General features: G+C 47.6%; 1 protein-coding gene, 1 long non-coding RNA gene and 1 other non-coding gene across 5 annotated transcripts in view; 1 reads left to right on the forward strand and 2 right to left on the reverse strand.

Annotated features, from left to right (window-relative positions):
- ATP10B (ATPase phospholipid transporting 10B (putative)) overlaps positions 1-2,760 on the forward strand; it is a 90,381-nt gene extending 87,621 nt beyond the window's left edge. The window contains exon 22 of the mRNA XM_036241096.1: positions 2,319-2,760. Coding sequence (XP_036096989.1) covers positions 2,319-2,760 — 442 coding nt within the window. The remainder of the gene's footprint in view (positions 1-2,318) is intronic.
- LOC118615848 overlaps positions 1-24,780 on the reverse strand; it is a 41,568-nt gene extending 16,788 nt beyond the window's left edge. Inside the window, exons 1-3 of one of the 3 annotated variants that reach the window (XR_004956494.1) lie at positions 24,446-24,777; positions 16,708-16,824; positions 5,415-5,524 (exon numbers count right to left, since the gene is read on the reverse strand). This is a non-coding gene — a long non-coding RNA (uncharacterized LOC118615848). Of the gene's footprint in view, positions 1-5,414; positions 5,525-16,707; positions 16,825-24,445 lie in introns of all 3 variants that reach the window. The other 2 variants (XR_004956493.1, XR_004956495.1) reach the window with 2 other exon arrangements.
- On the reverse strand, positions 1,797-1,925 carry LOC118616704. The gene has a single exon (XR_004956679.1). It is a non-coding gene; the product is annotated as a small nucleolar RNA SNORA11 (small nucleolar RNA).
- Positions 24,781-25,174: the final 394 nt, after the last annotated feature.

Genomic DNA, 25,174 nt, shown 5'->3' on the forward strand with positions numbered 1-25,174 from the left:
GTAGGTCAAACCTTGGTCTCTCCACAGACATAGCAACCACTATTGTGAAGATAAATTTTTTTTTTTTTATCCTCACCCAAGGATATTTTTCATTTTTTGTACAGATAGAGGGGGAGGGAGAGAGAGGAAGGGAGAGAGAGAGAGAAACATCGATGTGAAGGGACACATCGAGTGGCTGCTACCCGCACGACCAACCAGGGCCGGGGACAAACTGCAACTGAAGTACGTGCCCTTAGCGGGAACCGAACCCGGGTCTCTCCGGACCGCAGGCCGACGCTCTAACCACTGAGAAAAACTGCCCAGGGCAAGATATTTTTAATAGATGAATCTCCAATAGTAATTCCCAACCCAGACCTCCCCTCTGAATTCCAGATACATCTTTCCAGCTACTTACTCACCGCCTCCACCAGGCATGCAAGTTCGAAGAAATTGGAAGACATCTATAATTTAAGTCATGATCCTCTCTTTATCACCATCCAAGAAAGCTGGGTCTCTTCCAGAGTTTCTTCAACTAAATGCTACCCCATTAGGACCAAGGCAGACCCCTGAAAGTAACCGTTGGGACCACCAACCTCTCAGGCTCACATCTTAGCCCATCACCAAGATCTGACAATTCTGCTACATGTTTCTCAAATCCATTTGCCATTTCCATTTCTACAACCAAGGATGAAAGGTTATCATCCTTTCATCGCAAATTACTTCAAAAAGTCTCTTATTGGGCTTCACTCTAATACATTCTCAGTGTGTCAAAGTGTGATCATGCCATAGGCTTGATCATTGCCCAGGGCTTCCCAGAGCCTTCACAATAAAGCACAAACACCAAAACATGACTCTCGGTCCTCGCCTGCTCTGACCCTGCCCTCCCTTCTGTCTCCATCCCCACTCTTGTCCTTGCTCCCCACGTTTCCGCCGTTTCCGCCTCGTGCATGGATGTGGTTCTTTGGCCACCTCCTCTGCATCCCTCAGTCCTCAGCCTAAATGTTTCTTCCCCAAGGAAGGTGTCAAACACCAGATCAGTGCCTGACGCTCATTGCTCCTTCTGCTTTTAACTCTGTTCAGGTGCCTCAGGAGAACAAGAACTCGTCTGTCCTGTTCTCCGCTTAATCGCTTGGTGTGTGGCCCATTGTAGGGACTTGATAAGTACTTGTTGAATATATGGAGGGAGAAAGAAAGTAGGGGCTTGGGGGAAAGGTTAAACTGAGAAAAGTCCAGTTTCCAGGCGGGAAGTTGAAATAAACATGCCCTGAAATAAACATGCCCACCTGTACTGCCTCTGGGTGAGATGAGAAACGATGGGGAAGTTTACCTGATGCCCTGGGGTCTTCAGAAACCCCTTGCCCGCTGTGAGGTCACTCAAAGCCTTCTGACATAGTGGACGAATGGCAGCCTGTCTGCTTAAAAGGCTTTAGAAATAAAAACTTTAAATAGGATTATTGGGGGGAAAGACTTTAGATGTCTACTTTTTAGATAAAGAAATTGATACCCAGAGAGGGAACATGGAATATGCTTTCTCCGTAGACCACACAATTTTATTCACCTTCTTCTTCCCCAAACCTGGAACAGGAAAAGACTCCCACCCCAGAGTCTGATAGGGGCTACACGCAGGTTGGCCAGGGATAGGAACCCTGGACTAACCACCAGGGAGATCTCGCAACTGCTCAGGAGACCTTGGGAAACCCATCTCATCTCCTGGAGCCTCAGTTTCTCCATCTGGAAAATGGCGAACAGACAGCAATGCTGTGACATCAGCATGGCCCACAGATTCAAGAAGAGAATATGTTTTGGGTCTTTTCCCCATGTATGGGGTATAATGTCACAGGAAGGTCATGGTATCCTGCCACCTGTGAGTGGTAAACCCAAGTTCCTGTTGGATGTGTTATACACAGAGGAGCCATTCTTCGGGCCCCCTGCTCTCTGCACACCCCTGACAATATGCACTTAGAAACCACTCATGTTCCACAAAGGGCGCCTGGTTCTGACCACAGTGTGGCTCACTGCCTCAGTTGCCTCTTGTGTAACAAGGGGGAAGCAGAAGAACCAGCCCGTGGGATTGCTGGGAAAGATGAGTTACTAATACTTGAAACATTTAGAACAGTTCTGGGACGTAAGAAATGTTAGCTATTACATACTGTTATTGAACTCCCAAATCTCAGAGGTGCCCTGGCTTAGATTTGATCATCATCAGTCAGGAGCGCAGCAAAAACAGTCTCTCCCTGGGTGGGGAGTTGGATTCTAAGGTCCCTTTTTAATGCTAAAATTCAAGAAGTCGACGAAAATTAGAAAACAGCTTTATTCTGTTGTTTCTCATTTCCCACCAGGTACTTTTTCTTAGCTCTACAAGGGACGTATGGGAAGTCTCTGATCTCAAAAGCTCAGAAAATCGACAAACTCCCCACAGACAAAAGAGAACTGAAAATCCAGAGTTGGAGAGGTAGACAGATGCCCGCCCCTGTCCCTGGAGAGGCTCAGCGCGCCCACCATCGAGTGCCACCTGTCTCTGAACAGGCCTTCAGAGCCAGCACCCCAAAGTCTAGCCCTCCCAGGAAGAAGTGCAAGGAGGACCGGGGAGTGCACGGAGACCACACGAGGGATGACCCATGCTCAGCAGACTCCTCAGCTATACTCTCATCCAGAGATCACCTTCTTCTGGGGCCCAGTAGCAGGATGGCGTCCGGGGCCTACCCAAGTGGACAGACTGATGAAGACCAACGCTCGAGCAGGGGCAACCATCGCCGATCCCAGAGTTCACTGACCATATGAGGGGCCTGCAGAAATCTGTGCAAACTCAGGGGAGGCCGCCCAGTCACGGGCCTAATGAACCCAAGGCTCTTCCTCTTCGTGGAGGAAAGAATGGGCCAGTCTCCCTCTTCTCCCACCAGGCTTGACTTCCTTAGAGGAAGTGCTGGCCCCAAGGGGTTTGACCAAAAAAGACTGGAAACCAGTCGCCTCTCGCTTTCTCCTGCTGCTGGGCAGCACAGCTGGCGAACAGGTTTTATGAAGAGGCTCTGTTTTTATGGCACTGAGTTCTCCCTATTTTTTTTAGCTCAGAGAGTTCTCTTTATCCTCTAGGTAAGTACAGCCTACAGCCCAATGCGTAAGTTTCCAAGATTCTGGGAAAGGTATCACCCCAGGCGATCTCAGGCTATGGAAGTTTCTGGGCTTGTCACACCTTACCTCACCCAGCAGGTGCCAAAGTTTAAGTTTCAGGAGAGCCCCATACACACAGGTGCGTTATTATCTTGACTGTATTGCAGAGATGGCCATGCCAAGGTTAACAGCCCTTCCATTCACAAAGAGTTGGGTCGCTTTTTGTCTCTAAGTCAAAGAAAACCACATCAAAAGATTAAAACTGCACTTGAACTCAGTGCCACAGACACTTCTGAGGGTGGTAGGGCCACACCTACTGTAAGAGAGGCAGAAAGAGCAGAAGCATACTAAAAGAAATGGGTATACCAGAAGCCCCATGCTTTAGCTGGCAGGTGACATGTCCCACAGCCTGGGGAATCTACCAAGATGGCAGCACTTTTATTATTTAAGCTATTTATTTTACTTGTTTTTATATTAAAGGACCCATCTTCATTCAGCTCTCAGAACAGGAAAACTCTAAGATCAGTAGATCTTAGCATAGCTGCTCCCAGAATAGTCAGATATGATACGTGCGATTCTGAGCCCAAACAATGACATCTTAAAGGGTAGGGCCAATGTTAAACACTGTTCTTTAGCCTATCCCAGAGGAGCGCCATCTGGAGGACACCAGTACATGCTTCCATAAAATTAGGGAGAGTCACGGGGAGACCAAGGATTACATAGGCTTCTTACCCCTAGAGGTAGTAAATACCAAATATGTCGGAACTCAAAACAGTGTTGAAATAAAAGAATGGATGATAGAATTCTAATGGGCTGGCAAGAGAAGCTAGGTCTGCTATGGGCAAGGAGAGCATGTCCCTAGTCTTTAAGATAAGTCAAGGAGGACCACTAAACCCTTTCTCCTTAAGGTGGTGCCTATATATTAGGCAAAAATCCCTGTAGGTTAGAAATGAATGCCTAAGAGTCATAGCCACCTCACTTGAGTAACTTCCAGGCAACGATGCCCAAAAAGATCTCAACAACCAAGATGGCAGACTGAGCTGGTCCTCTGACCATCCTGCTGCCAAACCTGGAGAATCCACTTGCAGCATCATACTGGTGGCAAAACACTTTCACTGACTCTGCCACATGACGACACCGGCACTGGCCAGCTGGCGGGATTCAGAGGAATCCTACATGAGGATTGCAAAAGGAGAAATACAGCAGGCAAAGCAGTAAGACATGAATTGTCCCAAAAGAGGGGGTTGAGCCAACATTGGGATCTCAAGGCCCCTTTCTCCATATGGTTCCTGCCCAGCCTGAAAGCCAGCTGAGACAGGATGCTTCAGAAAAGGACAAAGGAGTGGGAAGACCAAACACCTCAAGAGGTTGGGACATAGCTCTTTGCTCTCAAGATCCAGGAGCCTTGAAGCAGGATGCCACACCTACAAATTAGGGCAGAAGTGCCCTATCTCCCAGGCCTGGCATAGGATCAAGTCAAAATTACATTGCGGGGAGGAGGGGGGGGAGGGGCCTTCGAAAACTGTAACACCCTTGATAATAACACAGGGATATTTATTTCAGAGCTAAGAGGAAAAGAGGTGATGGAGAAGTTGAGAGAATGTCATCTAAATGACAAACCATGCCCATCATTGTGATGCTGCTCTTTCTTGCATGACCAACCATCCCAGTGAGCCTGGGATTTTCCCAGTTTTAACACTGAAAGGCCCATGTGCTGGGAAACTCCTCAGTCCTGGGCCAACTGGTCACCTACTCCTGCCCTTCTGTGTAAACCAAATCAACTGTGACCGTCCAACATGCCACCACAGGGGAAAAGGTTATAACAACTCTTTAATATAATGTTAGTGATTGTGCTTAATACATTTTTATACTTTCATGACCTTTTACTGATGGACTGGAAATGTGTCATCCTTTATCAAAAGAAAAAAATAAACAAACATGGTTTTCCAGAATCGCTTGCAGTTCTGAAGACCCTCTCTCTCTTGTCCATCCATCCTTCTCCGCACTCACTCATCTGTTCACTCCTTCATCCACTTATCCACCCAGCCATCCATTTATCTACCCAGTAAACTTCTGTTAAGTCCCTACTAGACGCCTGGTGATGTGGTAGGAACTGCGAGGAACTCATCTGTCCTAAAGAAGCTCACAGCCTTGTTGGACATAAAGTGTCAGGAACATGTTTGATCCAGTGTAAGAGTGTGGCACAAACCAAAATGGCTACAAGAATTAGAAGTAGCACACAGTCTCCTGTGTCTGAAACTCTGTCCTAGCTCCTCCTCTCTCCCTGGAAGCCTGCCCAGATGGATGAGGTGCCCCTTTTCACTCACCTGCTCAGCAGATCTCAAGCAGCGCCCGCTGTTCACAGCATGTGGTAGGCAGCAAGCAGAAAAGAAGGAACACCAACAGGCCCAGCTCCTGCCCCCAAGGGACTTACAGTCTAGGAGGGGAGACAAGAAGAGAGGGGGTGGTTCCAATCAGAGGCGGCCACGCCAAGAACGAGATGTTTCGGCTGACACCCTAACCGTGAGAGAATTAAGTATGAAGTCCCTGCAGAAGGAAGTAGTTTGGTAGATCAAAAAACTAAGAAAAAGGAGAAAAGAGGTCCATGTGACTGGAACCCAGTGAGTAGGAGGAAGTACCCACGACAGCGTTAGAAGTGACCACTGTGTTAGCTCCTGGGGGCAGGTGCTGGCCTCAGTGCATGGAAACCTCACTCACAGCAACCCTGCCAGGCAAGAACTAGTCTTCCTCCCTGTGTCATTTAGCAGTGGGGACATAAGGCACCATCCGCAGCATTTAGTAGATTAACACAATGACTCGTGTCCTCACAGTGCTGTGAGTAGGCAATTTGGGCGGGTGGCTGGGCGCTCCCCCTGCGTGGCCTCTCCTCACATCGGCCAGCCTTGTCACGTGGCAGCAATGTTCTGCAAGTAGGAACAGAAGCTGCAAAGTGTCTTGACACCTAGGCTCAGAACTCACACATCATCACTGCCACCATGTTCTATGGAAACAAGTCCCAAGGCCAGCCCAGTCAGAAGAGGGTGGGAAAAGATACTCCACCTTCAACAGGAGGTGTTACAAACAAATGCGACACCATTTGCAATCCACCACAGCCCATTTACAAAAGAGGAGACCGAGGCAGAGAGAGGTTACATGAATTTGGCACGGTCACACCATTAACAAGTGGGGAGGTGGCACTCTCGTTCCAGAAGTCTGAAACCAGAGCCTACCCTCTTAGCCAGAGCCACACAAATGGGAGACCGGGACCAGACAACAGGCGGTCTGGCCTTCTCAACATCCTCTTGACAGACAAGGTAGCACAGTGCTTAGCGAGCCTGAATTCCATCCCAACCCTGTCACAGACTGGCAAGGTGCTCTGGGGAAGGCCCACACCAGGTTCAGCTGGGTTGCTCACCCATGCAAAAGCTTCAGAAAGTCAAGAAGATAGTGCCTAAGGAGAACCAAAACTCAAATACCACTCCCGAGCTGTTCACCCAGCCAGAACTTGCCATTCTGCACACAGAGCCCCCAGGAGAAAGAAAGCCCACAGGAGGAAACTCGCCCAGGTAACCAGAGAACCAGGCAGGGTGGAACCCAGGCAGGAGAGACCCAGGCAGGCCTGCACTGATAAAGCAGGTGAGGACCACGAGCTGGGGCAATGCCCCAGGCAGGTAGGTCTTTCGAGGGCACAAGAGCCGCCCACTCAAACTTCAGGACTCCTGCGAGGCGGATTCTGGCATTTTGCAGACAGGAGCAGAGACTGCAGTCTTTGCGCTCAAAGGCGGTCTGGTGCCACCTAGCATCCACGGAGGAGCAGCTGCACCTGAGGGCCTCCTGCAGCCAGGGCAGGGAAACAGGCCAGGAGGCTGGCGGCCAGATGTCAAGTGCGCTCTGCCAGCGGTTTCTGCTGTGACTCTGGACAAATCCCTTCACTGGGCTTCAACTTCCAACTAAGGTTCGGTTAGTATCCCAAATGCTAAAGGTGGGGAATGGGCTGATCCTGATACCCTGTGGTTCTAAAGCCATTTGGGGGAGGATGATTACAGTCTAGGAATGACCCCTGGTAAATCGACTTACTACTGAATGCCCCACGTGCGACACAAACACGTACACACACATGCACACACGGTGCAAGATCCCAGGAGGGAGGGACCCTGCTATCCGTTCTCCGCTGTGTTCCCAGAGCTGGGCAACAAGGTGACTCCTGCTGTTAGAGAAAACCACAGATGGAGCTGGTCTCAGCAGGAGTGTAAGAAGGCAGGAGGGCAGCACCCGTACCTGGGAAGATAATGGACCCCCTGAGCCGTTGAGGCCCCAAGGTGCCTTATTCAGATCAGTAGATATTAAGGAGCTTCAATACCTTCAGAGGGGCAGGGCAGGGCGCCCCCATTCCAGCCGTCAGAATGGGGCTGATGCTAGGATGCCCCCTTCCCTGAGACAGGCTTGGACTCATTCCAGGTGCTAAACTGTTTAAGGGGGGGGGGGGGCTTCAATCTCCTATAATCTCCAGCAGTTATCTCCAGCGACCACCCAAAAAGGAAAAGCTGCTCACAACCTAAATAAGGCACCAGGACAAGTCTCCAGCTCGCCCTCCATGCACCGTCTTGCCTCAGAACCCTCTTCTGCCCACATTTAGATGCCACCATCTCTCCACCGACTCAGTCAGTCTACCCAAGGGGCCAGCCCCGCACAGGTCACCCGGGGACAGGTAAGCCCAGGCCCCTCAGGGACCACAACCACCGAGGCACAGCAGTATCCACACAGCCTCTCCTCGGACCCCAGCTCAGCAGAGCAAGGCTGGCTTGGCCAGTTTGGCTCAGCGGTTAGAGCATCGGCCTGCGGTCCAGAGAGACCCGGGTTCAATTACCGCTAAGGGCATGTAACTTGGTTGCAGTTTGTCCCCGGCCCTTGTTGGGTCGTGCGGGTGGCAGCCACTCGATGTGTCCTTTTCACATCGATGTTTCTCTCTCTCCCTGTCCCACTCTATCTGAACAAAACAAAACAAAACAAAAACAAAAAACAGGAAAAAAGTGATTGATTTTCAGCGTCATGAGCCCTTCCTACCCCAGCTAACCTATGTTCCCACAAGATGTGGTGAGAGATATTCCCAAAGATAACAAAACCCAGATAAGAGATAAGCAGATGCGAAAAGGATTACCCAGTAATTCATATTTAGAGCTAAGACTAGATGGGGTCTCCTGACACCCCTCAGCGAGGGCCATTCAACTACCTCATCAGCCAGAGATGAACTGGTAATCCTTTTCAGGGCTGCTGGGACATTAAAAATGAGAAGATTGCCGTGGCCATTTTGGCTCAGCGGTTAGAGCGTTGCCCTGTGAACCGAAGGGTCTCGGGTTCAGTTCCCAGCCGCGGTTGGGGGTCGTGCAGAAGGCGGTCAATCGATGTATCTCACATCAATGTTTCCCTCCCTCCCTTCCACTCTGTCTAAAACTCAATGGAGAAATATCCTCGGGTAAGGATTAAAAATAATAAATAAAAGAAGATTAACACGAAAGGGTAAAATTTCAAAATGGGCCGCAAGGCAAGTGAGTCAGAGATCTGCTTGACTGTGGAATCCTTCCAGAACTCCTCGGATCACCCTGTTTGCCAAGGGCAGCCTGCGGGTGAGGCTGAGGCTACACCAGTAAGAAGTCACCTCGCAGAGTCTTCCACCTGCAGAGGCGAAAATGAGTTCTGAAACCCCAACAACTGCTGCTTCTGAGCCTCCAATGCCGCCTTTAAAACCACCCACCTGTTTCACTCACACTCACACACCCACACACACACACACGTGGATGCAAAAGACAAAAGTGTGGAAAGAAGAACACATTTTCTTTCCCCATTTATAACAGACTGGCATGTTGGGCAGTGAGTTCTTTTCCAAGGAGAGAGCACAAGAATCCTGGGCAGCGGGCCACCTCCAGCAGTTTCTCCACACAAGTGGCCTGCATTGGCTCATGCTGAGGACTTTCCTAAAATTTCTCAATGGTCCACAAACCCCAACTTAGCAGTAGCTGGCCTCAGTATGGCCTGTCCCTCTTGCTAAGCAGCCCCAAGTCTGGCATAAGCAGAACCCAGTCCCAACTTGCATTATAACTCCCATCAGGGGGCACTAAGCCTGGCATAAGCTATAGCCAGTGCTGTCCTGGAACAAAGCTTCAACTAAGCAGCCACAAGTGGCAGTTGGCCTCAGCTCACCATCTGGTACCCACCAAGCAGTCCAATACCAGCACTAGTGGCAGCCGGACTTGCTTCTCAGCATAGCCTCCCCAAAGTGCCTCCAAGCCCCTCCCAAGAGACTCCAGAATAAACACACCCAGTGGCCAGCTTCAGACCACACCAGGCACCACTAATAAGCTCCACAAATGACAAACCAAAGTTCAGGCTCAGTTGACACCAGAGTCCTGCTAAAGCAACTCCTGCTCCATGGGGTTAGCCCCCAATTAATAGCTTGTCCAATGTAGCCACGACCAGCCTTCACAGCCAGCCAGCCTGACAGTCAATCTCAGCCATTGATATGCCAACAGCAATCAAGAATCAACTACAACAGTAGAGCCCACACAGCCCACACAAGGAATACACCTGGAGCATCTGGCTTAGATAAATAGGGAGACTGTGTCATCAGGCCTCACAGGACACCTACTATATAAGGTCACTCTGCCAAGACTGGGAGACAGCAGATCTACCTATACGTAGAAACAAACACAGGGAGACAACCAAAATGAGGAGACAAAGAAACATGTCTCAAATAAATGAACTCCAGAAAAAGAACTAAACGAAACGGAGGCAAGCAATCTACCGGATACAGCGTTCAATAACACTGGTTAAAAGAATGCTCAGTGAACATTGGGGAAGACTAGATGAACTCAGTGAGAACTTCAACAAAGAAATACAAAACCTAAAAAAATAACTAGTCAGAAATGAAGAATATATTAACTGAAACAAAGAATACATTACAGGGAATCAACAGCAGATCAGATGGAGCAGAGATTGAATCAGCAATCTGGGAAGACAAGGCAGCAGAAAACACCCAATTGGGACAGTAAAAAGAAAAAATAATTTTAAAAGATAAGAATAGATTAAGGGGCTTCTTCTGGGACAACATCAAGCATACCAACATTCATATCATAGGGGTACCCGAAGGAGGAGAGAGAGAGCAAGGAATTGAAAACCTATTTGAAGAATGACTGAAAACTTCCCTAACCTGACAAAGCTAATAGACATATAAATACAGCAAGCACAGAGTCCCAAACAAGATGAACCCAAAGAGCCCCAAACCAAGACACATTATAATTATAATGCCAAAGGTTTAAGACAAATACAGACTCTTTTTTTCTTTTTTAATCCTCACCTGAGGATATTTTTTTATTTATCTTCACATAGAGTGGTGGGGGGCGGGGGAGAGAGAGAAACATCACAGTGAGAAGAATGTGAGAGGGACACATCAACTGGCTGCCTCCCTCACAACCCCAACCAGGGCCAGGGACAAACCCCAACTGAGGTACCTGCCCTTGACCAGAATCAAACCTGCGACTCATTAGTCTGCGGGCTGACTCCCTAACTGCTGAGCCAAACCAGCAGAGCATAAATAAAGACTCTTAAAAGCAGCAAGAGAAAAGCAGTTAGTTACCTACAATGGTGCTCCCATAAGATTGTAAACTGATTTCTCAACAGAAACTTTGCAGGCCAGAAGGGATTAGCACAAAATATTCAGTGATGAAAAGCAAGAACCTAAAACCAAGATTACTCTACCCATCAAGATTATCATTTAGAAACAAAGGAGAGCCCTGGCTGGTTGGAGCGTCGGCCTGTGGTACAGAGAAACAAAGGAGAAAAAGAGTTTCCCAGACAATAAAAAAACTAAAGGAGTTAATCACCAATAAACCAGTTATAAGAAATCTTAAAAGGAACTTCTTTAAAGAGAAAAGATCAAAAACTATAGAAAAAAAGAATTCCTTACTGTTAAAGACAAACATGGTAAAAGCAGTGGATCAACCAACTACAAAGCTAGTACAAAGGTTAAATGGCAAAAGTAGGAAGATCATGTGTAATTCCGTTATAAATTAGGAATACACACACACACCAAAAAAAAGTAAAAAATAATGACAAAAACAAACTGGAAAGGGTAAAACGGTAGTTATTTTAGAATGTGTTTGAACTTAAGTGACAATCAACTTAAAATACACTGCTATAAACAGCTTAGTATATAGGAAGAACATAGTGACCACAAACCAAAGATCTACAAGAGCTACACAAAATATAAAGAGAAAGGAATCCAAACAACACTATAGAAAATCATCAACATGCAAGAAGAGAATAAGAAAGAACTGAGAACTAAGAGAATGAGAACTGAGAAATACAAAAACAATCCCAAAACAATTAATAAAATGGTGATAACTACACATCTATCAATAACTACTTTAAATGTAAATGGACTAAATGCTCTACTCAAAAGACAGGGTGGCTTAATGAATTAAAAAACAAACAAACAAACAAAAAAAAAACCAGTACATATGCTTCCTACAAGAAACCCACTTCAGATCAAAAGACACACACAGACTGAAAGTAAAGGGATGGAAAAAGTCATTCCGTGCCCATGGAAACAAACAACAACAAAAAGTTGGGGCAGCAATATTTATATCAGACAAAATAGACTTTAAAACAAGGGCTGTAACAGGAGACAAAAAAGGGCATGTCATAATGATAAACTGATCAATCCAATGAGACAACATAACTCTCATAAACATCTAGGCACCCAACATGAAGCACCTAAATATATAAAGCAAATCCCTATCAAAATACTAATGGCATTTTTTTCACAGAACTAGAACAGATAATTCTAAAATGTATGGCACCACAAATAGCAAAAGCAATCTTGAGAAACAACAAAGTTGGAGGTATCACACTGCTGATGTAAAACTATACTACAAGGGTATAGTAATCAAAACAGTGTGGTACTGGCATAAAAACAGACATATAGATAATAGAACAGCATAGAGAACCCCAAAATAAATCCATGCCTATATGGTCAATTAATCTATGACAACGGAGGCAAAAAAGATACAATGAGGTAAAGGACAGTTTCTTCAATAAATGGTGTTGGGAAAACTGGACAGATACATGCAAAAGAATGAAACTGGATCACCTTCTTACACCATATACAAGATTAAACTCAAAGTGGATTAAATACTTAAATGTAAGACTTGATACCATAAACCTCCTAGAAGAAAACATAGGCAGTAAACTCTTTGACATCAATCTTAGCAATATTTTTTTGGATATTCTCATCGAGCAAGGGAAACAGGAAAAAATAAAATAAACAAATGGAACTATATCAAACTAAAGAGCTTTTTGCACAATAAAGGAAACCATCAACAAAACTAAAAGACAACCTACTGAATGAGTGAAGGTATTCTCCAATGATACACCTGATAAAGGGATAATATCCAAAATATAAAGAATTCACACAACTTAACACCAATAAAGCCAAACAATCTGATTAAAACATGGGCAGAGGACCTAAATAGACACTTCTCCAAAGAGGACACACAGATGGCCAACAGACATGTGAAAAGATTCTCACCATCACTAATCATCAGGGAAATGCAAATCAAAACCACAGTGAGACACCACCTCACACCTGTAAGAATGGCCATCTTCAATAAATCAATGAACAAGTGTTGACGAGGATGTGGAGAAAAGGGAACCTTCATGCACTGTTGGTGGGATTGCAAAATTACGCAGCCACTATGGAAAACAGTATGGAAGCTCCTCAAAAAATTAAAAATAGAACTATTGTATGACCCAGCAATTACACGTCTGGATATTTATCCAAAAAAATCCAACACTAATTTGGAAAAATACATGCACCTCCTATGTTCATTACAGCATTATTTTCAATAGCCAAAATATGGAAGCAACCTAAGTGTCCACTGATAGACAAAATAGATAAAAGATGTGGTACATACATACAGTAGAATATTACTCAGCCATAAAATTAAACAAAATCTTGCCACTTGTGACAATATGAATGGACCTAGAGAGTATTATGATAAGTGAAATAAGTCAGACAGAGAAAGATAAAATACCATATGTTTTCACTTATGTGTAGAATCTAAGAAAGAAAATAAATGAACAAACAAAACAGAAACAAACTCATAGATACAGAGAATAAATTGATGGTTGCCAGATGGGGGAGGGGTATGGATGAAAAGGGGGAAGGGATTAAGTACAAACTGCCAGATATAAAAATAGTCATGGGGATGTAAAGTATGACATAGGGAATATAGTCACTAATATTGTAATAACTGTGAATGGTGCCAGATGGGTATTAGACTTAGCAGAATGATCACTTTGTAAGTTATATAAATGGCTAATCACTATGTTGTACAGCTGAAACTAATAAAATATTGTATGTCAACTGTAATCGAAAATATAAAATGAAAAGAAAACACCCTGGGCCGCTTAATGCGTGCTAGGCTTCAAGTCAAGCCACCTTCTTCTTGAGGAAAGGATGAAGCAGAGAAGGGATATAAGACCCAGAAAGGGGACATGAACTTGCAGGAGGCTGAGAGTCGCTTCTGCTGCTCTCAATTGTCCCATGAGCCTACTAGTTACTCATCTGTTTTTCTCTTTTTTTTTTTAATTGCTCCTAGCATCATGTTAGAGCCCAAAGTCACAGGTCATGAATGATTCCCCTCTAGGTCATCGTAGGGCTAGAACCAAACCTTGGCCAGTGGTAGTAGTGGACTGTCTCATAAGAATGTTCTCATCTAGTCCTGACCACAAACCCAGGAAACAGAACCAGGGACAATTCCTCTGCCTCTAGCATGCCAGGAAGTCTCTGTCTCAGTCACCCGTCTTCTCTTCCCCATAGGCAGAGACCAGATGCTGATCCAATGATCATATTCCAGGAAAATCATTAGTTCTTGATGACCTGTCTCAAAAGGGTTCCATATATCAGACTCCTGCCTGTATCTCAGATTTCCTCCTTCCATGGGTTCAGCCACCACAACTAGGTTGAGACCCGTCTCATGGGGAAGCTAACCTCTCTTCTGCTCACTTTTCTCTCTTCTACTTTGGGCCATTGGACTCAGTTATAAATACATGTTTTGTTCCCATTCTGCTAATGTTTCTTGTGGCACTAATCTGGACAGAGGGGAGCAGGGGAATGGGGAAGTGGGCGCCCAGAGAGGGTAGAAGTGACCACATCCACACCCAGATCAGCTTCTCAGCCCACTGTAATTAACAAGCAGGGCAGCCTGGTCTTTGGGGAGCAGCAAGACACATGCTTTTCCAGAACAGTCCTATCTCACCCCCCCCCTCAAGGTTTCTATCTGTGCCTCCAGCTACTTAAACTTTCCAACCTCCTTCCCTCCCCGCTTCTGCACAGGTACACCCTCCAAACACTGCCACAGAGCCTGGGAGAAAGAGTGGCACCCTGGAAGACACGTTGACATTGGCCCAGCTCCAATCACAGCTCCAACAGCCTGCGCTGTGCCTAGAAGACAAACCATATAGCAGAGGCACAGTCATTTCTGCCCCAGCGGGCTCCCACCATGGGCATGCGCACATGGGCATGCTCAAAGGGGCCCTGCCTGAACCCCTGACGTGAGAAGAATGCCCCCAGCCCTGCCTCTCTTCTTATTTTTAATTAGAAGTTCCATGAAAACCACTACAGCAATGAGCACACACCAGGCAGCATACTTCAGGACAATTAGCAGACTCCTCAGGTTGCTAAAATGGCCTGGGCCCCAATCGGAGCCGACATAATTACACCAAAACATACAGTCTACCAGGAGGCGCCCATTGTAAGGGGAAAAAAACAATTAGTCACACAATCTAGCGTGCAGTCAGATCTACAGGCAATTATTCTGTACACATGAGAGTTCGCCAGGGGTTGGGACACACAGAGATGATCTCTTGCCTAGAGCTCAGTACCACCGTAAGCAAACCTCTACGGCTGCCCGCCCCAACCCATGCTGAGTGCTGGGTTCGTGTGGACGCCCCCCGTGTGCAGACTGGCTGTAATTATCCAATGTCTAGATCACTGGAGAATGAGCATTCCATTCCTGTACTGTGGGAAATAATCAGTGGGGCAAAGAGACTCAGGACCACCCCCCCCGCCACTTTCTGAACCCCCAAGCCACTCATTAAAACCTGCCCCTAAGACAGCTCCTGGCCAGTCATTCCGGTGATGCTGGGAGTAAATAAAAAGAGCAAATTAGAAGACCAGGAAGAGCTCTGAGCAGAAGGGAGCTGCTGCGGAAAACCGCCCGAGGCTACTGGGCTCCGCTGGAAGCCACCCACCTGGATTCCACAGGCAGGAGTCCCCTCTGCCTGCCTTCCACCGTGGCTTTCTGGCTCTCCGTCCGCAGGCCAGCAGGGCCACCACGATTAATATTCAGCTGACATTTCCACTGCGCACTCCAGGCCCGTTCTTTGGGCCTTTCACATCCTATTCAGACCCAGGTAATCTTTGCCCTTGCATCTGGCCCGAGCGGCAGCAATAATTAAGACTGCAGACTATGGTTTATTAGCGTTTATTGAACAGCGAAGGAGCCCTGCACAATAGCGGCTGTCACCAGGTCTCCGACTCCCAAACCGGATTAACGAGGCAGCGGGTCACAGATGCAAACAACAGAAAGGAGGCCGTCTCCGGAAGAAGGGTTATTTACCGGAGTGGAGGGCTCTGAGGCTTTGTGGTCAGGCTAACAGGAGGCGGTCCCGGTTTGGTCCCTCACTTTAGAGTCTCCACAGTCACCCTTCACGTGTCATTATTTGTGGGTCTAGAGAAAGCGGTCAAGTGTAAGGGGGCCGGGATTCAAATCCTGGACTAATCCACTGAATGACCTTGTGCAAAGTACCTTCCCACTCAGGGACTCAGTCCCTCATGTTCAAAATGAGAGTTCAAGACATCAGTGGTATTTAAACCATCCTCCCAGGGGACATGTAAGCAGGGTGAGGTGGTCAGATTCCCTTCCCTACGTACGGGGAGCAGCTCTCATCCCACCTGCTTCACATACCAGGCTTTCCCGAGAGTTCAAGAAAGTTCTTTTCAATCTGTAAAATGCAAGTTTGAAGCTGGGAGATCTCTAAATTCTTCACAGCCCTAGATGGTCTATGAAGAACTGAAATGGTACAAGGAACCCACCAGGCGTCGGGTGAGTGTATGTTGAGTGGCCAGAGAAAGGCGAGAGGGAAACAGAAGCAGCAGGTGGACATGGAATCCCAGCAGAGCAGACACCCAGAGGCAAGACCAGTAACCGTAGATATTTAAACACAGTACCTGGGGGCCTGAAAACCATGACTTTGGGGAAGTGTAGGCTTTAACAGCGGACATGACTCAGTACTATCCTACGGCAGATTTCCTAGGCGGATGCAAGGCCCCCTGGTCCAGGCTGATGGGTCTACATTCGTAAAACTTTCTGCCCCTTCTCTTGTTTTGGTTTTGGGGGGTTCTTTTTGAAATGTTATTTGATTTTGAAAAAGAGGAGAGATTGGTTGATTTGTTGTTCTACTCATTTATGCATTCACTGGTTGATTTTTGTATGTGCCCTGACCAGGGATCAAACCCACAACCTTGGTGTATGGGGACAATGCTCCAGCCCACTGACTCACCCGGCCAGGGCCTGCCCCTTCCGTCTTCAACAATGCATCCCTCACCCAGGCAAGCTTTGACGATAAGGAAGGTTTCAGCTCCTTGGATGAAAATCTTCTGAAGACAAGTTCCAAAACCTTAAAAAAACAAAACAAAAAAATCCCCGTGTGTTTCAAGATGAAATCCGACGACTGGGTAATGAAAGCTTGGCCAACCCAAAGAACCACCAACAGCAGATGAAGTTAACAAATGAAACATAAGAGATCAGATCACCTTCCGGTTACAGCGGGATCGACAAACACACTTTTTCCACCGTCTCCTAGAAATCCCACTAGAATAAGAGTTAAGGGATTGGAAAGGTACAAATCCTCCAGCACAAAGAGAAAATGGAAGAAACAGAAGCAAAAGAGGATGTCGACAAAATTTAGGAAAAAAGGAAAAGCCGGAGGAGTGCTTCCTGGGTGTGACCACGGCTTTCTTCTCCCCCGCAAAGGGCGTGCAGGGAGAGGCCATCGTGAACGCGGGCAGTGGCTGCCGAGGGACTTCACAAAGGCTCCGGAATCAGACACACCAGGTCACTCGGAGCAGGGGAGCCAGGGAGTCGGGCTGAAAACCAGTGCAGGCAGGAGGCTGCGGCCCCCTACGCCAGGGGGTGCTTTCCTCTCTGCAGAGGTAGAAACAAAGGCTCTGGAGGAGGAGCAGGGACCAGGCTGAGGCCTTCGCGAACAAAAGGTGAGGCCCTCGGCTTCTAGAACGCTGGCACGCCCGAGACCGCCTGGTCCCTCCCAGCAGGAGACTGGAGATTTCTCTTCTGGTTCTCAAACCCAGCGTTTGTGTCACCCACGGTCAATGACTCGCTGTTGCCCTGAATGTCACACGCACTGCCCACTGTGCTTTCATGCACACCGCTCCCCTGGCTCGGAAGGCCGTCTGCTGTTCAGGTGCATCCCCCCATCCTTCGGACACCAGCCTGGGTCACACCTCCTCCGAAGACTTCTGTGCGCACTCCAGGCCCTAAAAGCTTCTGTAGAGATTTTCTGTTCTCAGGGCTCCCGAAATCCTTACTGAGTATCGTTCACCTGTCTTTGGAATAGGACACCTTACAAGTTACCGGTGGGGTTTTAGGTGTTGTATCGAAGGAGCACATTTAAATTACAATAATTTGAGCCATGTTTAGTGCAGAGTATTCACAAAGGTGCAGGAAGGCTGTGGTGCAGGGAAATGACAGCAGCTGGCGTGGACCCCAAGTCGGGCAACAGGCTCCTACACCACTCCCAGCCCGGGAAGGCACAGCTGTGCCCGCTGGAGCCCAGCAGAGGCTGCGGGGAGAGGGCAGGCTCACTTACAGGAGCCAAGACCGGTGAGGGATTCCATAATCCCATCAGGTGGGAGCCAGTGAATAAACACCTCACCTTGCCCTCAGTCCTCCCTCCCATCTCTGCCCTCATTCCACTCTGGCAGAAACCGACCAGAAACTGAAGGACAAGGGACCTCACTGCCATAGGCCAGTGGTTCTCCGACTTGAACAGACATCAGGATCACCTGATGTTAAAGCAAAAATTCCTCTCATCCCAAGGGCTGAGAGGTCCCGGTTCTATTCCCAGTCAGGGCACACATCCAGGTCAGGGGCTCGATCCCCAGTGGGGGACATGCAGAAAGCAGCCGATTGATGTTTTTCTCTTAAATCAATGTTTCTTTTTTTTTTCCTTTATTGATTTTAGAGAGAGAAAGGGAGAGGGAGAGAGAGAGAGAAACATCGATGAGAGAGAACATCGATTGGCCGCCTCCTGCATGCCCCCCACTGGGAATCGGGCCCACAACCTGGGCATGTGCTCCTGGACCCAGAGCAAAGTTTCTGATCCCTCTGGTCTGGGGTGTGAGGCTCCGGAATTTTCCACCAGATCACCGGTGATGCTGACCCCAGGACTACACATCGCGATCAGCTGCCAGTGACCCGGGGTACCGGCCAGCCCCTGGGGCACAGAGCAATGGACGGGTGGAAACTGACCGGGAGGAGCAGAGGGAAGACATCAGCACACGTGCACGTGTTAGATCTATTCCGTTAGACCCACTCGACCGGGCCAGCAAACGCTTTCTGTAAAGAGCCAGGTAGCAAATGTTCGGGCCTCTTCAGGCCGAATCATCTCTGTTGCTACTACTTAACTCTGCCATCACAGCACAGAAGCTGTCACAGAGACCACGTGAATGAATGAGGGTGGCTGTGTCCCAATAAGAATTTACTTTCATTTTGTTATTTCTAACAATTCATCTACCGTGAACTCATCTACGTCTTCCGTACCTTGTCTCTCCAGTGTTCAAATCAGCCACCACAACCGTTCCCTGAGGGTCCACCTAGAAATGCTGGCCACTTTTTTTTTTTTTTATCCTCAACCGAGGACATTTTCCTATTTTTTTGTTGTTGTTGTTGTTCAGATAGAGTGGGAGGGAGGGAGAGAGAGAGAAACATCGATGTGAAAGGGACACATCAAGTGGTTGCCACCCACATGACCCCAACCAGGGCCGGGGACAAACTGCAACCGAGGTACATGCCCTTAGCAGGAAGCAAACCCGGGTCTCTCTGGACCATAGGCCAATGCTCTAACCGCTGAGCCAAACTGGCCAGGGCAAAATGCTGGCCACTTTTAAATGCATTATCTCTTTGCTTCCAGGAGACCTAGATTCCATCTGTCCTGGTCAGGATCGGCACTTGGATGGCTCTCAATTTGTTTGTCAAGCCAACAGTTAATCTACAGTGTGTGTCAGAAACTGCACATGCCAGTCACTCAGGATCTAATCAAGACAGCCACAGTCCCTAGCTATGGAGGGCAACCAGCCAATTCGAGATGTCAGTTAAGGTTTTCGGGTGGCAAGCAACACATGTGAGCCTGGGTCACTTCAATAAAAGAAAATGTGTTGGGAGAATACTGGGAGGTCCATAGGCTTGAGAGACAAACAGATCGGCCATTCATCAGGAAGACTAGAAACCAGAACAGCTCCAACAAGAGCCAGCAGGGCCCACGCCCACTCCCTGGACTCGATCACGCTCCCTCTCGGATGGGGCGCTGGCTTACACACAGGCGTACCTCAGATATCGACAGTTCAGTTCCAGACCACCGCAATGAAGCGGTATCACAATAAAGGGAGTCATCATTCGTGCCTGCCGTTTGTAAAACACACAACATCTGTGAAACGCAATCTAGCAAAGCACAATAAAATGAGGTATGCCTGCAGTTTTAAATTGTCCCCAGACGATCCTAATTTGTACCCATGGTGGATAAGTACTTGTCTGGTCCCTTCGGCAGAGTAGTTCTTGTTCTATCTCACTCTGGTTTGTAGCAGATGGTTGACTCCTGATAAAGTTAGAATCAACTTACGAAAACCCACCAATTCCCTAACTCCCCACCAGGTTCACCAGGCAGACAACAGTATACTCCGTGTTTATAGCACATTTCTTTTCATGGCTTTTGTTTCTGATTTATTTTTTTAATCCTCACCTGAGGATATTTTTCTGTTTATCTTCAGACAGAGTGGAATGAAGAGCGAGAGAAACATCGACATGAGAGGGACCCATCGATTGGCTGCCTCCCACACGACCCCAACCAGGACCAGGGATGAACTGCAACCGAGGTACGTGCCCTTGGCCAGAATCAAACCTGCGACTCACTGGTCCGCGGACGGACACTCTACCCCTGAGGCAAACCGGCCAGGGCATAGCACATGCCTTTGCAAGGCATCCTCAGGTGTCTTTTATCTCCAACAAGCCCCACGGCTGCTCTGAGGTAGCCGGCACAGATGTAACTGGCCAGAGTCGAGGGAGGGCTGTGCCCACGTGCACACAGCAAGCGAATGGCACAGCTGGGATGAAAACTCAGGTCCCCACAGGGCCATGGTTCTCCAGCTAGAGTGACTAAGACACACTGGGCTCCTCGTCCCAATGCCGTGTCCCTGGCTTCACACCCAGGTCTGGTCCAGTAAGTTTTCAGGGAGGCACGAGCACCCGCATTATCACCGAGGTGATTCTGATGCACCTGGCCCCCAAATCTCAGCTGGTGAAACACTACCATCGAGGAAATCACCTCCAGCCAATGGCTCAGAGATACTTCCCCGCCCAGAAGAAAGCAGACCAGCTAACTACCTCCAGATGTTTTCCAAACCTATGGAGTTTCATTTGCTTTCCCTTCATTCCTCTCATTACCTGCTAGTATGAGCCTTGCAGAGAAATAATAGTCAAAGACAATCCCTGGATCGGTGACGGTCAGTGAGCCTCCGCGTGACAGATCTGCGGTCAACAAGCAGTGGCTTGTTGGAGCCCTGGACTGAGAAGCAACGAGACTGTAACAGGCACAGCAGGAAAATACAATGTCGTTAAATTGGTGACGTCTGTCATGGACACAGTGAGGTTTCTCGTGGCCAACCTAACACTGCTCAGGACAGTTCTCTATCCTTAGTCTTCTCTTATTTTCTAAAGAATATTTCCACAAAGAGACCTAGTTTCTGACTACAGATCATGAGAAATTATTTTTTTTTAATCTTGATTGTTGAAAGCATTACAAATGTCCCTCCTTTCCTCCCCCACTGGCCCTGCCCCCACTCCCCTCCTGCCTTCCGAGGAAGGATTTTTTTTAATTGCCTCCATGCTGCCCGAGACTCTGGGTTCTGCTTGAGTCATTCTGGATGCCAGGATTCAGATGTAAATACCCCCTGAAATCCATCAATGTCCGGGTAGCTGATTAAGCACCATGGACTAGAACAGCGTTCCCTCTTCTGATCTTCAGGCGCTTTTCTTTGTGTGCGCTGATGTATCACCACAGTGAGGGGCCGTTCTCACACGTTCTGCTCGTGCTAACAGATGAGGTGTGAAATTGATTCTGAGCACCTAGGAGGGTTATGATTTATCGTCGAACATTAGGCCCTGTGGAGCTTTGCTAGATGAATCCCAACTGCACTCGGCTCCAACCACACTTCTGGACAGAGGACACTTCGTGACCCAGGAGACGTCAAGTACCGCTGTCTCAGGCTGGCACCCAGTAGAAGCTCCCTTGCACTCAGTCAGTCAACAAATAGTGACTGAGCATCTACCATGCCCTAGGTACTACTTTAGGAGTGGCAGATACCACACAGGGCAAGAGAGACTCACTCACCCCTAGATCTGCCTCCTCTTCCCAATTATGACTTACACTCGCCATTGGGTAAGCATGCCCATAGCCTGGTGCCTGGGGTCAATACCTGACATGGCCTGAACAAGACGTCATCCTACAGTTTTTTAGACTATAGATACTGGCACTAATGGCTAATGCTGCACCTTCATCACTGTTACTCTCAGAACGACGAATGGGCCCATGGAAATTTCTAACGAGGGTGTACACACATGAACCCCACAGGAAGTCGCCCAGTCAAGGGGCTTCAGACAAAAGCCGTCTCTAACCGGAATTGTATGAATACCTAGAAACAATTCTCTTCTGCTAGCCAACACCTAAAACTGTGTTCTTACACCGGGTTGGACAGGGGAAAAGGGGGCAGGACATCAGAAATGCACTAGTCAGTTATCTGAAAACACACACTCCTGAGGTTTGTTCTGACACCCCAGAATTCTGCCTCTGAAGTTCTGGACTGGGTATCAGGCAGGTCTACGTTGAAAAAGTATCCATGTGTGATTCTGATGAATCTAGAAAACACTGTTTCATTCAGATACAGGCCTAGCCCCTGTCAAAATACAAGGCACATTTTATAGTAAAAGACATCGAAACCTTCGTGACTGAAAACCACGCCACTAGAGTTCTAGTCCTCATTTTGTCCTTAATCCACTGTGTGACCTCAGGCCAGGCACTCAGGCTCTCTGAGCCCCAGAGGGGAGAGAGAGTAGATGACTTCTAGTCTTAAAGAGCTGAGGTTACGTACGCAGTTATGTTTTTTTCACATTTACAGGCCAATTTCAAACACTAATTGATTAAGCTCAGTATAAATAATCACTGTTAAATAGTTCTTACAGAAAAGTAATGCATATTTAAAACACATTTTGCCAGATCGGTCCATTGCACATTTAAATGTCGTCATGATCCATAATTAAGCTTCTGAGGTGTTCAGTGTGGAATGTTTATAAACCTCCCAGCAGCAGTCACCCTTGGACTCTGTCACCCTGCCTCCTGCTTCCTCCCCACTCTGCCCCATCTTTTAGATGTCCCCATAGCCATGGTACTTATTGTCTGACTCCTAAGTAGAAGCGTCTAGATTTCTCAAAGAATATTTTCTTCCAATTCCACCTTCTCATTAAAGAATCCACAGTTGTTGGGAGACCATAATTGCCAATGATATATCAGATAAGGGGTTAATTTCCAATACATATAGAGTGCTCATACAACTCCACAAAAGACAAAGAACCCAATTAAAAAATGGGCAGAGGAACTAAATAGACACCTCTCCAAACAGGACATACAAATGGCTAAGAAACATATGAAGAAATGCTCATCATCACTAATCATCAGAGAGATGCAAATTAAAACAACAATGAGGTATCACCTCACACCTGTCAGAATGGCTGCCATCAACAAATCAAACAAGTGTTGGGGAGGGTGTGGAGAAAAGGGGACTCTAGTACACTGCTGGTGGGAATGCAGACTGGTGCAGCCACTATGGAAAACAATATGGTGTCACCTCAAAAACTTAAAAATTGAACTTCCATTTGACCCAGTGATCCTACTTCTAGGAATATACCCTAAGAAGCCTGAAACGCCAATCAGAAAGAATATATGTACCCCCATGTTTGTAGCAGCACTATTTACAATAGCAAAGATCTGGAAACAGCTGAAATGTCCATCAGTAGACAAATGGATAAAAAAGCTGTGGTACGTATACACAATGGAGTACTACACAGCTGTAAGAAAGATAGATCTCTTGTCCTTTGAGACTACATGGAGGGACCTGGAGAGTATCTTCCTGAGTGAGGCAAGCCAAACAGAGAAGGAGAAGTATCATATGATCTCACTTATTTGTGGACTATAATGAACATAACAGTCTGAGGAATGAGGTAGTCCCAGAAACATGGACGTGGGGTACAGACTGACAATCCCCAGAAGAGGGGATGGTGGGGGAGAGATCAACCACAGAACTTATATGCATGTATGCATGAACAGTGGACATTGACAACAAACTGGGGACAGGGCGGGGAGGGAGGAGGAGGGGGGAATCAGTGGGGGAAAAAGGAGAAATATCTGTAACAAAAGTTAATTAATAAAAAATAAAATAAAATAAATAAAAATTAAAAAAAAGAATCCACAGTTGTGTCTTCTTACACACCTCTAACAGACGTTTTTGCCTGATCATCTCCACTTGATTAATATTCTTGCACTTTTTTGTTCGGATCGCCTGCCTCTGTGTCTCTCACGAACACCCAGCGTGCAAATACTCCGTGCTGATGGCTAAGCAACAAATCAGGCAGCAAGCAGCGGGATTTTTATACCTATTGCTCCTCCAGACAGATCATTTCCTTTGATGAACGGGACTGAAATCTGACTTTCTTGCCCATGCAAGCTAATGATCTTGTCCACACCCCTATCTCCAGCCATGTTACAGCTCACAGCCAGCAAGAGTAATTCCCTGGGAATTCTCCACCAGTTCCCACCCCAGTGTTTATGATAGGGGCTTACTTTCCACTACTGCCCTAGGATCAAAGGTGTGGCGGCCCCACGCTCTCCCTTCTATTCCCTCCTCCGTGCTGCCAGGCCTAGAAGCCGGCCCGCTGGATTTCCCAGATTCTCTCACCGGGGACTTTGGCTTAGGTTCCGCCAGTATGAGTCCCTGGCCGGCAGAAGGAGGAAGTCGTCCTGGCTCCCGGGAGCAGAGGTGGGTCCCGGTTAGCTTTGCGGCAGTGGAGCAGCCTGACAAACCTCCCGCAGAGGTCCCAGCACTGCTGGGCTCCCACCAGCAGCTTCCTCAAGTGAGCTCCCCAATCTTGTTTAGTGCTCAGCACACCCCTTCTTCCTTTTACTCCTCCGGCCCTCCGAACACCATTATCATTATTGCTATGAGCGAGGGTCGGCGAAATGGTCCCAGTTAACCTCTCACTATCTGTACCCCTTTGCAATGTCACTATAAAGCTCCTCCCACCAAAGGGTGGACTCTTCCCATCTCTTGAGTCTGGGCTGGCCTGATAACTTGCTTTGGCCAATTAAAGGCAAGCAAAGCAATGTTATATCAGTTCTGATTCTAGACCTTTTGGAATCCTGCTGAGCTTCTGTGCAAAGGAACCCAGACCAGCCCCCTGGAACGTCAGCCCTCATGGGGGAAAAGCCAAGTGCATCAGCCAATCATGAGCCCTCATGGGGGAAAAGCCAAGTGCATCAGCCAATCATGAGGCCTCATCGGGGAAAAGCCAAGTGCACCAGCCAATCGTCAGCCAGACCCCAGAATCAGAGCCACTCAGCTGACCCAACACCCAGCACAGTCACATAAGGAAGTCCAGTCAAGGCCAGAAGAACAATCCAGTTGACC

The sequence above is a fragment of the Molossus molossus genome, unplaced genomic scaffold (assembly GCF_014108415.1).
Source record: "Molossus molossus isolate mMolMol1 unplaced genomic scaffold, mMolMol1.p scaffold_m16_p_4, whole genome shotgun sequence".
Taxonomy (NCBI): Eukaryota; Metazoa; Chordata; class Mammalia; order Chiroptera; family Molossidae; genus Molossus; species Molossus molossus.